The following is an 11894-nucleotide window of genomic DNA, read 5'->3' as shown; positions in this document are numbered from 1 at the left end:
CAATGAAGAAAACAAAGAGAGAGAGTACAGGGCTAGGAAGCAGAGGAAAAACGTTGAGTATGAATAGAAATTAACCTTGAGCACAAATAGAAAATCAAAGCTCAATGCAAGTTAAAATTGTGTTGGAAAACCAGGACCGCACCCTCTCTGAAACAGGACAGACACCTCCCAGCTGGCGAGATGCAGGCTGTCCTGAGGTCACCGAGAGGAGCTGCCATATGCAGCCTGCAGTCCCCGCCACTTAGAGCTGGCCGAGTGAGGGCAAGCTAATTAATGATCGGTCCCCAGTTTCTTCAAGAAAAATGGAGAAAAGGATAGGACATGTTCTGGAGGGTTTATATGAAGATTACAATGTATTAATGTTGGGGCACCTGACTGGCTCAGTCGGTAGACCGTGCAACTCTTGATCTCGGGGTTGTGTGTTCGAGCCCCATGGTAGATGTGGAGATTACTTAAGAATAAAGTCTTTAAAACATGTGTTAATGTTTGCAAAGAAGTAAGATAGAAATTGCACCAGAATGAGCTAGATGAGTTTAGGTCGAATTTTAATTTTTTTTTAAGGATCACTGTGGGGCTTTAAAAAAATGGTAATTTATTTTTGAGAGACAGAGAGAGAGTGTGATCAAGGGAGGGACAGAGAGAGAGGGAGATACAGAACCTGAAGCAGGCTCAAGGCTCTGACCTGTCAGCACAGAACCCGATGCAGGGCTTGAACTCACAGACCATGAGATCATGAACTGAGCCAAAGTCCGATGCTTAACCGACCGAGCCACCCAGGTGCCCCAGTTTAGGTCGAATGTTTAAAGAAATATTCTTTTAGTGGCCCCTGGGTGGCTCGGTCAACTCCTGGGTGTGGCTCAGGTCACGATCTCATGGTTTGTGGGACTGAGGCCCACAGTCACTGCTGTCAGTGTGGAGCCTGCTTGGGATTCTCTCTCTCCCTCTCTGCCCCTCCCCTACTCATGCTCTCTCTCAACATAAATTAAAAACTTTAAAATAAAAAACATTCTTTTAATATATAATAAAACTTTTAGTACAAGACCTATAGCAGGCAGGCAGGCAGGTTTCTCACCGCCCCCCTTCCCCCTCCCCACCCCCTGGCCAAAGAAATGAAAGACACAAAAATCAACCAGAATGTTTCACTAATGCTCCCTAGCAGTTGTCAGGGTAAATTTAAATCCCATTTAAATGGGGTCCCCGTTTAAGTCCCAGTGGGGTCCTCGAGGCTGACCCCATAAGTCTGGTAGAGACACAACACGTCCGGCCCACAGTAGGTTCGGGGCTCTCCTGGCAGGGTGTCTTGGACACCCCATATCTTCTGGTGGCACAGCTGGTCCCACTCGGGGACATGGTCGTGCAGACCCCAAACGTTTGCTGTAGAGGCAGCATGGGGCTGCCTTGTTTACAAACCCTGTAGCAATCAGCAACAGTGGTAAGTAAGCTAGTGGGCAATTGTGAACGGAAGCCTGATCTGTGGGTTAAGAAACAACAGGGGGAGGGGTGCCCGGGTGGCTCAGTCAGTTGAGTGTCCAACTCTTGATTTTGGCTCAGGCCAAGATCTCATAGGTCATGGGGTCAAGCCCTGCCTCAGGCTCCATGCTGACAGTGGAGAGCTTGCTTGGGATTTTCTCTCTCTCTCTCTCTCTCTCTCTCTCTCTCTCAATCTCTCTCTGCTCCTCCCCCACTCACACGTGCATACTCGCTCCCTCTCTCTCAAAATAAAAATAAAATAAATCACGGATCCATGAGGCCCGCCCACAAGGTTAGATCCTGGGGTTCAGGGAGAGAGGTGTGGGGACACCTCCCAGGTGTGGAATTTGGAGACTAGGTCACGTGAAACAGATGCAGGCACTGAAACAGATGCAGATCAGCTGCCCAAGTATAGCCCGGGTTCAAGATCAACTACTGAACTCTGGAAGACGAGTAAATCGGAGCCTCTGGGGGCAGGTGGGGACACACAGGACACATCTGGAATCACCTGTGGGTGACCGTGGGACCATAGCTGAGTCTCTGGAAACTGCCAGGGGTCTGTAGCTCTGGGTGTTTGTAAATGGGTGTACGTGGCCCTCTGCTCTCTGCCCACCACAAGCCAGGGGGCTCTGGGGCAGCAGCCCCCAAGGTGCCCACACCCCGTTCCTAGGCCAGCACCCTGCCACTGTCTGAATGTGTGTGGTTAGGGGGCATAGAAGTTAACTTCCCACACAAGCAAACAGGAAAAAGCGAGCCCAACTCAGCAGTAGGGAGACTTAAGATCCTTGGAGCACCTCAGTCGGGTGAGTGTCCGACTTCGGCTCAGGTCATGATCGCATGGTTCATGGGTTCGAGCCACGCGCTTAGCTAGCCACTACGCACGTGGTAATTTGTTACAGCAGCTGTAGGAGACTAATGCCATCACGTTACTGGAGGAGTTGTTCCAAACCCATTAGCAAGAACAAGGGCGTCAGCCAGGTGAGGGAGTGAAGGTCAGATGAAGGACAAGGTCTTCGAGCGGGATGGTCCTGTTGTGTTTGGAAATGCATGGTGTCCAGCGTGGATGAACCTGGGGTGGGAATGGGAAATGGGGAGCTGACGTGTCCCCCTGCGTGGACCAAAAGCCCCAGGGGCCCTCCCTGTGCGATCACGACCTCAGCGACTCCGTTAGGGTCCACACATGTGTCCGTGTGTGTGCATACATTTACACAGTGTGTATGGGGAGAGTGTGCATCTGTGTGTGCATCTGTGCATTCGTTAGCATGTGCGTGTGTGTACATGTGTATTCATGAGCCTGTGGGGGTGTGTCTGTGTATGTGTGAGCATTCGTAAGCGTGTGTGTGTGTGTGTACATGGGTGCATTCGTGGGCATGTATGTGTGTGCATGTGTGTGTGTCCCTGTGTAAGCGGGTGCATGTGTGTGTGTCTGTGTGTATGTGTGGAGGGGTGTGGGGCTGTGTGTACTTGTGTGTGTGTGTGTGTGTGTGTGCACGTGTGTACGTGGGTGCATTCATGGGCATGTGCATGTGGGGGGTGGGGCTGTGTGTACTTGTGTGCATGTGTGCGCACGTGTGTACGTGGGTGCATTCATGGGCATGTACATGTGGGGGGGGCTGTGTGTACTTGTGTGTGCGTGTGTGTGTGTGTGTGTGTGTGCACGTGTGTACGTGGGTGCATTCATGGGCGTGTGCATGTGGGGGGTGGGGCTGTGTGTACTTGTGTGCATGTGTGTGCCCGTGTGTACGTGGGTGCATTCATGGGCATGTACATGTGGGGGGGCTGTGTGTACTTGTGTGTGTGTGTGTGTGTGTGCGCGCACGTGTGTACATGGGTGCATTCATGGGCATGTGCATGTGGGGGGGTGGGGCTGTATCATCCGCACTTTTATTCAGGCACACGTCCCCTCAGACGTCTCCCTCATTCCTCCGTGGGACACTCCGTTCAGAAAACACAGATTCACCCTTTGTCTCGTTTCCTGCTCTCAGCTGGGGGCAGACACTAGGACCAAGTTACCGTGAGTCCTGCTTCCTCACGCGGGGCTGCTGCAGGCTGGGCCCGTGGAAACATTTATTGGCGAACAAAATGAAGCATGATCCAGAAAACAGGGTCTCAGCGATCAGCTGCCCAAGTATAGCCCGGGTTCAAGATCAACTACTGAACTCTGGAAGACGAGTAAATCGGAGCCTCTGGGGGCAGGTGGGGACACACAGGACACATCTGGAATCACCTGTGGGTGACCGTGGGACCATAGCTGAGTCTCTGGAAACTGCCAGGGGTCTGTAGCTCTGGGTGTTTGCAAATGAAGTGCTCCGCCTTCTCTGCAAGCGTCTAGTTGGTTTTCGGAGGGACCACGTGGTTAATGAACCCCCTAGACGCTGATTAGGAGTCTCCTGAGTGCACCCCTGGCCTCCGGGAGAGCTGACGGCATGGCTTTCCAGAAAGGGATGATTCTGTAGGGAAGCCCTCCAAATGGCCGCCTCATGCTTCTGCAGGAGTGACTTCCCGTGTCTCTAGGAGCAGAGGCCAGGTGGGTCCGGAGTCAGGGTCTGGCCAGTGATGCATATGTGCTGGACTCAGCCGTGGGCTCCGTGGACCGTGGGAACGTGCCTCGGGCTGTCCTCTGTGCAAGGATCTGGTGGTCTAACTGAGCGTACGTCACGTCCTGGGGGCTTCCTGCAGGAGGGGCCTGAGACAGCGAGACCCAGGGTGAGTTAGGGCGGCCGGGCCGGTGGGAAGGGGAACCTAGTGGCCAGCCTCCAGGTGATCCCCGTGACCCCACCTCCTGGGGTCACCACTGTGCAGTGCCCTCCCACTTAGGATCAGGGCTGGCCTGTGTGAGCAGTAGAATATGACAGAGTGAGACCATGCCACCTCCAAGGGGAGGCCTCAAAAGATACTGCGACCAGGGGCACCTGGGGGGCTCAGTCGGTTGAGCCTCTGACTTCGGCTCGGGTCATGATCTCACAGTTTGTGAGTTTGAGCCCCGCGTCGGGCTCTGTGCTGACAGCTCGGAGCCTGGAGCCTGCTTCGGATCCTGGGTCTCCCCCTCTCTCTGCCCCTCCCCTGCTCATGCTCTCTGTCTCTCTGTCTCTCAATAATAAATAAATGTGAAAATAAGTAAATAAATAAAAGGTAAAAAAAGAAAGGTACTGTGACCAAACTGTTGACCGAGCTGCTAAAATTGGGGTCGTAGGTAGGTACTGGATACAAGGACTTACCGAGCTGGGCGCTTCCCTGTCCTCCTCAGGAAGTCTGCCGACTGTTGCCACATCTGGAGGGGAGAGGACAAGGGGTCAGGTCTCTGGGCTGGGTTTCCGAAGGCCAATTTGCCTGAAAACCCACAGCTTCGGATTTCACCCTGCACTCCATCTAGAACATCCTGGAATGTTCTCAAACGTTCCCTCTCCCTGGCCTGTCCCTCCTCCTTGTCCTTTTACCTGGTGTCCTCTGGAGAAGGTCAACAGCTGAGCTGACCCTGTGGGGGAAAGTACAGTGAGCACTGGGGGGCCCCCTGGAGGCAGGGGCCTGGGAGGGGGGCCGGGGTTAGTCTCAGGGGCCTCACCTTTCCTGGGGCCTCTGCTCCTCACCTTGGCTGCCGGGGAGCCCTGTGGACAGTCAGGGGTGTGAATTAAGAAGAGAGGACTTCTTCCCCAACACCCCAAACAGCCTCCCCAGGCCACCCCACCTCTCCCTGAGACCTACTTTTTTTCTTCCGACGCTGACAATGGAGGAAGGCGAGAAGCAGGAGGAGGAGACAAAGGAACAAGGCCACAGAGACCCCGACGAAAATATACACATGCTCCGTCGACAGGTCTGGGGAACAGGGAAGGTGGAACCGGATTATCAGCAGCGTGCATTTATGGAGCACCTACTGCATACCCCATGTTTGCTGGGGGCTTGTCACGTGCACACCTATGTATAAAACGTCTCCAATTCATAACAGTTCTGTGACATAGGAAGCATTATTACAAAACCAGGGTCCTGAGTGCTCAGGTCCTCTGTCCACAAGGCACTGGCAGGCCTGGAATACGGCCAACACCAAAGCACATTCTTTCCCCAAGAAGCACACACCCGGTCCTGCTCCTCCGCCCCCCCTCACTCACCTGGGCTGTTACTGTCATCCCCACGCATCTGTGTGTCCCCTAGGAAGGAGGAATCGAGCACACGGTCAGAGGCCTAAGCTGGACAGAGAAGGCTGAGTCCTCCTGACCTACCCCCCCCCCCCACAAGGGCGCTCCTCTGGAACGAACCCATGGAACTTTCCATGGGGATGGGAATGCCCTACATCCGTGCTGTCCAGTGTGATACCCTCACAGGACTATTTGCACTGACATCCAAGTTAAATAAGTAAAAGCCAGATCCCCAGCTGCTCTGGCCACCGTTCCAGGGGCTCAGTGGCCACACCCCGCTAATGACACCTTGCTGGAGGGTGCAGACACGAGGCATGGCCTTCCCGCCGTGGGCTCTGTGGGACAGTGCTCCCCTGGCTCCCCTCCTTCTGGATTCCCACCCTTCTGTTTCTCACAGCAGCCCCCATGGGGGTGGCACCTTCCTCCTGGGAGTGAAGAGACCGAGAGTCCGCGTCCTGATGTCCCCTGAGGCCCGTCCATCCAGCCCCAGCAAGGCCTGGGTTTGGTGCATGAGCTGTATGTCCTGCTGGGCTCATCCCGGCTGAGGGTGGAGCCCCCGTGTCCCCTCTTCTGGACAGTGCCCCCTCCCTCCCGCTGTCCCGGAGGCTGAGTCCTCAACTTCCACTCCTGGAGCTTCCCTCCCTGAACACTCTGTCCTGGGTCCATGATCCAGGACCCCACCTGCTCTCATATATAATAAATACAAATATACATTTTAAAGCCTGTGTTTTAACTTATATAGGTATCATTTAATTGCTATAAATAATTGTGATTATATATCATTTAAAATTACTTAGACCATGTAACATATATGACTTATACTCTGTACATATTACTTAGAACATGTGAGATATATGACTTATATCTCAATTAGACAGATTTATTATTAGATGACACCTATTTATGTTGAGATTTACATATATAAATCATAGAATACATAACATGTAATATATGACATTATTTAATATATATTACTGTATACTATATTAATATGTAATGATTAATTCATGTATTTTATAATTTTAATTATGTTCCTTGTGTTTAATATATGTTAGAAACATATTCCAATATATTTAAATGTATAGGTCTGAAATTTTATATTGTAAGTTGTATGTTTATATTTATATAGAGGGATATAAATACTTTATAAATATAAATACATTATATATAGCGATACATTATACTTAAATATAGATACATTATATATGGTACATTATACTTAAATACAGATACGTTATATATGATATGCACATACTAAATACATGAAGTATAATGTATATAATGTACATACACACATTGCCATTCCTCATTCTGGTTAACTTTCCCCACTGAGGCTGGGAGCGCAGGGACCCTTTCTGCTCGTCGCCCGGCATGCGTCCAACGCTCAGCAGGTGGGTGTCAGGTGCACACTTAACCAGAAGGAACTACTTCCTCAATGTAACCAGACCAGCACGTCCCCAGCCTGTCTGGTTCGCCAGGCCTTGACCTAAGCGCGTGCGCTGTGCACTCCAAGCCCTCTCTCCCCGAAACCGCGCTCCCGCGTCCGTGCCTTTATTGCCCTTTTTTGCACACGAGGAAACTGTAACGCGCACGGTTTGGGGTCTTCACCGCGGGCGTGGGACTGGGCTCTCAGCCCCGATCCCCGCACGGTGGACCTTCAGTCTTCAGGGCAAGAGATGGGAGAGAGGGGCGATGTGCGATGCCCTGTGCGCTGTAGGATTCTGGGGGTCTCTCTTCCTCTCTGACCTGACGCCACTCTTGTGACCTAATGCGGAGCCCCATTCTCTCCAGCAGCGACCGAGTTTGGAAGACGAGCGGTCAGTCCCTTTGCCCCTCCGGACCACTGTCCCTTGCAAAGCTGCCAACGGTCGAACTCTGCCCCAAAGGGGGTCCCCCCACCCCTAGCCTTGGGCTGGTTCCAGCCCTTCAGGGCCTTCTGCTTTGGGGCATGAAACTGCTTTGCTTTGTACACTAAACGAGTGGGGGGCTCTCAGGTCAGGGGGATGCCTCCCACCCACCGCTTTCACAGCCCCTGGCACAGAGAAAGTTCAACCAGCTAGTGTCCCGGTGCCCTGCAGGGGGCGCTGTGGTTTTACCAGTCCCTCGTCCAAGCCCGGCGCCGCGGCCCGGCGCAGAGCTCCGCCCGCCCCCTCACCACCCCGCCCCGCCCTCCCCGAGGTCCTGCAAGGTCACTCACCAGGTGAGCTGTAGGTCTGTGGTGGCGGGGAGCTGACGTTTCCAGGGGTCTCTGTGAGCAGGGCAGGGGAAGGACCCAAGCTCTGTGGAGGCCCCAGGGTCTGTCCCACTCAGCCCGCCCCCTCTGTGCCCTGAGCATCCATCTGAGGGCCCCATCTGGCCGTCACTCGGTCCCAGAGAAACCCGAGGGCCGAGCGGAGACCTTCTCACCTGTCACCACCAGCACCAGCTCCGCGCTGCGGTCAGACCAGGTGCCGTCTTTACGATAGACGCAGTAGTACTTCCCCTCAATCCCTTCATTCGCGATGATGTCGAATCTGGCCTCCGTCTCGCCCGGCGGTGCCTTCATCACATCTGGTTTCAAGGCCTTCCCCTCCTTCTCCAGGCGGAACGTCTCAAACCCGCCAGGGCTCCGGCACACGATGGTCACATTCTGCCCCAGGGCGACCACAGGGGCCGGTTCAGCACAGATGGAGGGCCTGCGCAGGGTCCCTTGCGAGGAAACAGAGCGGGCTCTCAGGGTCTACTTGTGGGGGACTCACACTAACACGCAGTTCACCCCTGTGACACGCTCAGGTCACTCTTAAGCAAAGTCACAGAGCTGCGCAAACGTCAATCACAGTCCTTTGGAGCATTACCACCCTCCTCGTCCTGTGTTCCCCGGTCCCCACGCACGACACGGTCATCCTTCTCTGCTGTTTCCATCCCAGCCCCCTGGGTCCCCCCAGAAAGCGGCCGTGGGCAGGAAGGGAGCCGCAGTTTGTGGCAGACGCATCTGGCCTCCCAGCCTGCTCTGATATATAGTATGTAAACTATAAATATAATACATTTATATAATAAATATAAAAATTTATATAATAAATATAAATACACATTTTAAACTCTGTGTTTTAACTTACATATGTATATATACAATTATACATGTATACAGGTATATGTATGTATGTATTATATATGTATAATTTAATTGATATAAATAATTGTAATTTAAAATTACTTATTATAGGTAAGCTATATATATGATTTATATCTCAATTATACATATTTACTATTAGATGGCATGTGTTTATTTTTAAAAATTTTTAATGTTTATTTTTGAGAGACAGAGACAGAGCATGAGCGGGGAAGGGGCAGAGAGAGAGGGAGACACAGAATCCGAAGCAGGCTCCAGGCTCCGAGCTGTCAGCCCAGAGCCCGACGCGGGGCTCGAACCCACGGACCGTGAGATCACGACCTCAGCCGAAGTCGGACAGGTAACTGACTGAGCCATCCAGGCACCCTACAATGTATTTCTGTTGACACTTACATATATAAATTATAGCAATACATAACATGTAATACAATGTATGACATTATATAATATGTAATGCTGTATACTATAGCCATATGTAATAATAATTCATGCATTTTATTATACCAACTATATTGTGTATTTAATATAAAGGTAAATATATATCCTAATATATTTAAATTTATGGATCTGAAATTTTACATTTTGCATCATTAGTTGTATGTTTATATTTATGTATAAATATATAAATACATTAGACTTGAATATATCTACATATGTTATATATATAAACATAAAAATATATGTCTATACATATATCTGTATATATACACGATGCAAGCCTTCTGTGGAGCTTGTGTCTGGGTTTCCTCTGTGTTTTCTACCCTCATCTAAGCCTAATTTCTGCTTCCATGTTGTTAAGGTTCTTGAAAAACCTCATCTGGGGGCGCCTGGGTGGCGCAGTCGGTTAAGCGTCCGACTTCAGCCAGGTCACGATCTCGCGGTCCGTGGGTTCGAGCCCCGCGTCGGGCTCTGGGCTGATGGCTCAGAGCCTGGAGCCTGTTTCCGATTCTGTGTCTCCCTCTCTCTCTGCCCCTCCCCCGTTCATGCTGTGTCTCTCTCTGTCCCAAAAATAAATAAACGTTGGAAAAAAAAAAAAAAAAAGAAAAACCTCATCTGCCTCAACTAGGCTGGAGGCAGGGGAAGGGGAGTTTGCAGCCCTGAAACAGGAAGGTGACATTAAAGTTACAAAACCCCTCAAAGAGGCAGGAGCTGAGGGAGGTTTATTTGCTCATTTAACTGCCTTTACTTTCTTCCTTCCTTCCTTCCTTCCTTCCTTCCTTCCTTTTTTCTTTCTTCCTTTCTTTCTTTCCTTTCTCTTTCTTTCTCTCTCTCTCCCTCCCTCCCTCCCTCCCTCCCTCTCTCTCTCTTCCTTCCTTCCTTTCTTTTCTTCCTTCTTTTCTTTTCTTTCTTTTTTTCTTTCTCTCTCTCTCTCCCTCCCTTCCTTCCTTCCTTCCTTCCTTCCTTCCTTTCTTTCTCTCTCTCCCTCTCTCCCTTTCTTTCTTTCCTTCTTTCTTTTTCTTTCTCTCTTTTTTCTTTCTTTTCTTTCTTTCTTTCTTGCTTTCTTTCTTTCCTTTCTCTTTCTTTCTTTCTCTCTGTCTCTCCCTCCCTCCCTCCCCCTCTCTCTCTTCCTTCCTTCCTTTCTTTTTTTTCTTCCTTCCTTCCTTTCTTTTCTTTCTCTCTCTCTCTCTCTCCTCCTCCCTCCCTCCCTCCCTCCTTCCCTCCCTTCCTTCCGTCCTTTCTTCTTTTTCTTTCTTTCTTTCTTTCTTTCTTTCTTTCTTTCTTTCTTTCTCTTCCTCTCTTTCTTCTTTCTTTCGTTCCTCTCCCTCTCTCTCTCTCCCTCTCTCTCCCTCCCTCCCTCCCTTCCTTCTACGATACCTATCCATGGACACATGCCCTCCATGTGCCACTGGTTCCACAAACATGAGAGACACATGATCCCTGTCCTCTCAGGGCAGGACGTACAGAGACACTGATCAAATACGTGTCCACATTTCACCCCAAAATAAAAAACATATATACGAAAGACCAATTCCAAAAATGTAAGTGAAACTTTAACATTACCATGTCAAATCCTATCACTGGGTGATGTGTTATCTATCGAGGGTGAAGGAGTTGGAATCAAGCATGGGGTCTGGGACTCTGCCCTTGGTGGCCGTCTCGTTCTCCGCCCAGGGGATGCTGAGGGGGGTCTGGGCTGGTGTGGGGGAGCCTGTGGGCCCAGCCTGGTCCTGCAGGGTTTGAATTGTTTGCGGCGGGGCGTGGTGGGGGGGGTCTGTCAGGAGCACAGGTGGAGAATAGAGAGAGACCTGGCAAGGGTCATACGTTTGGGGTTGCTTGCAGTTCAGGATAAGTCTCAGGGCCTCCGCTCGTGTCCTGCCAGGGTCAGCACCCTCAGTCTAGAGCTGCCTTTTGGGGTGCAGAGGAGATGGGGAGCAGACTCACCTTCCTGAGTGAGGTGTACCCAGCCCAGGCAGAGCGCTGGAAGACAGGCTTTGGTGAGAGAGATGCCCGCCCCTGTTTTCCTCGGGGGGGGGGGCCGATACCATCCTTCTTCTTGCTCTGAAATAGTCTCGAGACAAGCCCCAGTTCCCCTCTTCTCTCCCCCAGCTGCTCTTGAGTCTGAATTTATCTCCACACCCGGGAACCCGTTTCTAGGACTGAACCTGCATGGTCTGACTTAGGTCTGGGCAAGAGCAGGGGGTGAAGACCCCGGGGGGATCCGCTTTGCTCCCCCAGAGTCCCACAGTCTTCTGGACAGGAGTGAAGACTGGGAAGGGAAGCAGACCCCCCTCCCCAAGGCTCCGCCCCCCCCCCCCACTTCCTCTGTCCCTCCAACCCTTTGCCTACATTCCAGGACTCACCGAGGGCCAGGAAGGTGGTGGAACGGGGACACATGTCCGGACCCCTGTGGCCTGCACTGTCCTGGGGCCTGTGGGTTGAAGGACGGAGTCTGACGCCGACAAGGGGACAGGATGTGTCAGCTGGGGCACGTCTTGGGGTTTCTACATCAGCAGTCTCCCACAAAGAGGAAGAATGTTCGCATGTCCTTCCCACTCTTCCCACCAATGAGACAGAACGAGGGCCTGGGCCTCCTAAAGATGCTTCCCCGCTGCTCGGCTCGGATGAGGGCTGACCTCCTCCCCAGATGAACCCCTGGGGTGAGAACGTGATCCTCGAGCTCTGGGACAAGGCAGAGTGTGGATCTGCGACAGGCCGACCCGAGTCCCCGGGCCGGAGCCACAGAA

At 51.7% G+C, this 11894-nt stretch overlaps 1 protein-coding gene across 6 annotated transcripts; it reads right to left on the bottom strand.

Annotated features, from left to right (window-relative positions):
* Positions 1-3495: 3495 nt before the first annotated feature.
* LAIR1 (leukocyte associated immunoglobulin like receptor 1) lies at positions 3496-11687 on the bottom strand. Of its 6 annotated transcripts, none has more exons than XM_045441541.1 (10): positions 11511-11673; positions 11092-11208; positions 8007-8288; positions 7798-7848; positions 5579-5612; positions 5173-5288; positions 5033-5075; positions 4908-4945; positions 4689-4741; positions 3496-4156 (listed from the first exon to the last, which is right to left on the bottom strand). In XM_045441541.1, the coding sequence occupies exons 1-10, from the start codon at positions 11542-11544 to the stop codon at positions 4010-4012; spliced, it is 915 nt and encodes a 304-aa protein (XP_045297497.1). In that variant the 5' UTR covers positions 11545-11673; the 3' UTR covers positions 3496-4009. The 6 variants fall into 6 exon arrangements, with proteins under 6 accessions (XP_045297497.1, XP_045297496.1, XP_045297499.1 ...); XM_045441540.1 differs by having other exon boundaries at positions 5173-5283; positions 5574-5612; positions 11511-11661; XM_045441543.1 differs by having other exon boundaries at positions 5173-5283; positions 5574-5612; positions 11092-11127; positions 11511-11655.
* Positions 11688-11894: the final 207 nt, after the last annotated feature.

This window comes from Leopardus geoffroyi, chromosome E2, assembly GCF_018350155.1.
Source record: "Leopardus geoffroyi isolate Oge1 chromosome E2, O.geoffroyi_Oge1_pat1.0, whole genome shotgun sequence".
NCBI classification, from domain to species: Eukaryota; Metazoa; Chordata; class Mammalia; order Carnivora; family Felidae; genus Leopardus; species Leopardus geoffroyi.
The sequence above is the reverse complement of the archived record's forward strand: the minus strand, read 5'-3'. Positions and strand labels throughout refer to the sequence as shown.

What these genes read in the sequence shown, in the direction of transcription:
- LAIR1 (XM_045441541.1), bottom strand. Translation starts at nt 11,544, where the DNA reads ATGTGTCCCCGTTCCACCACCTTCCTGGCCCTCG. An exon ending in CACCACCTTCCTGGCCCTCG is followed by an intron (nt 11,209 to 11,510) that starts GTGAGTCCTGGA and finishes AGACTATTTCAG; the next exon opens with AGCAAGAAGAAGGATGGTAT. An exon ending in TCAGCGTCGGAAGAAAAAAA is followed by an intron (nt 5,076 to 5,172) that starts GTAGGTCTCAGG and finishes GACTGTCCACAG; the next exon opens with GGCTCCCCGGCAGCCAAGGT.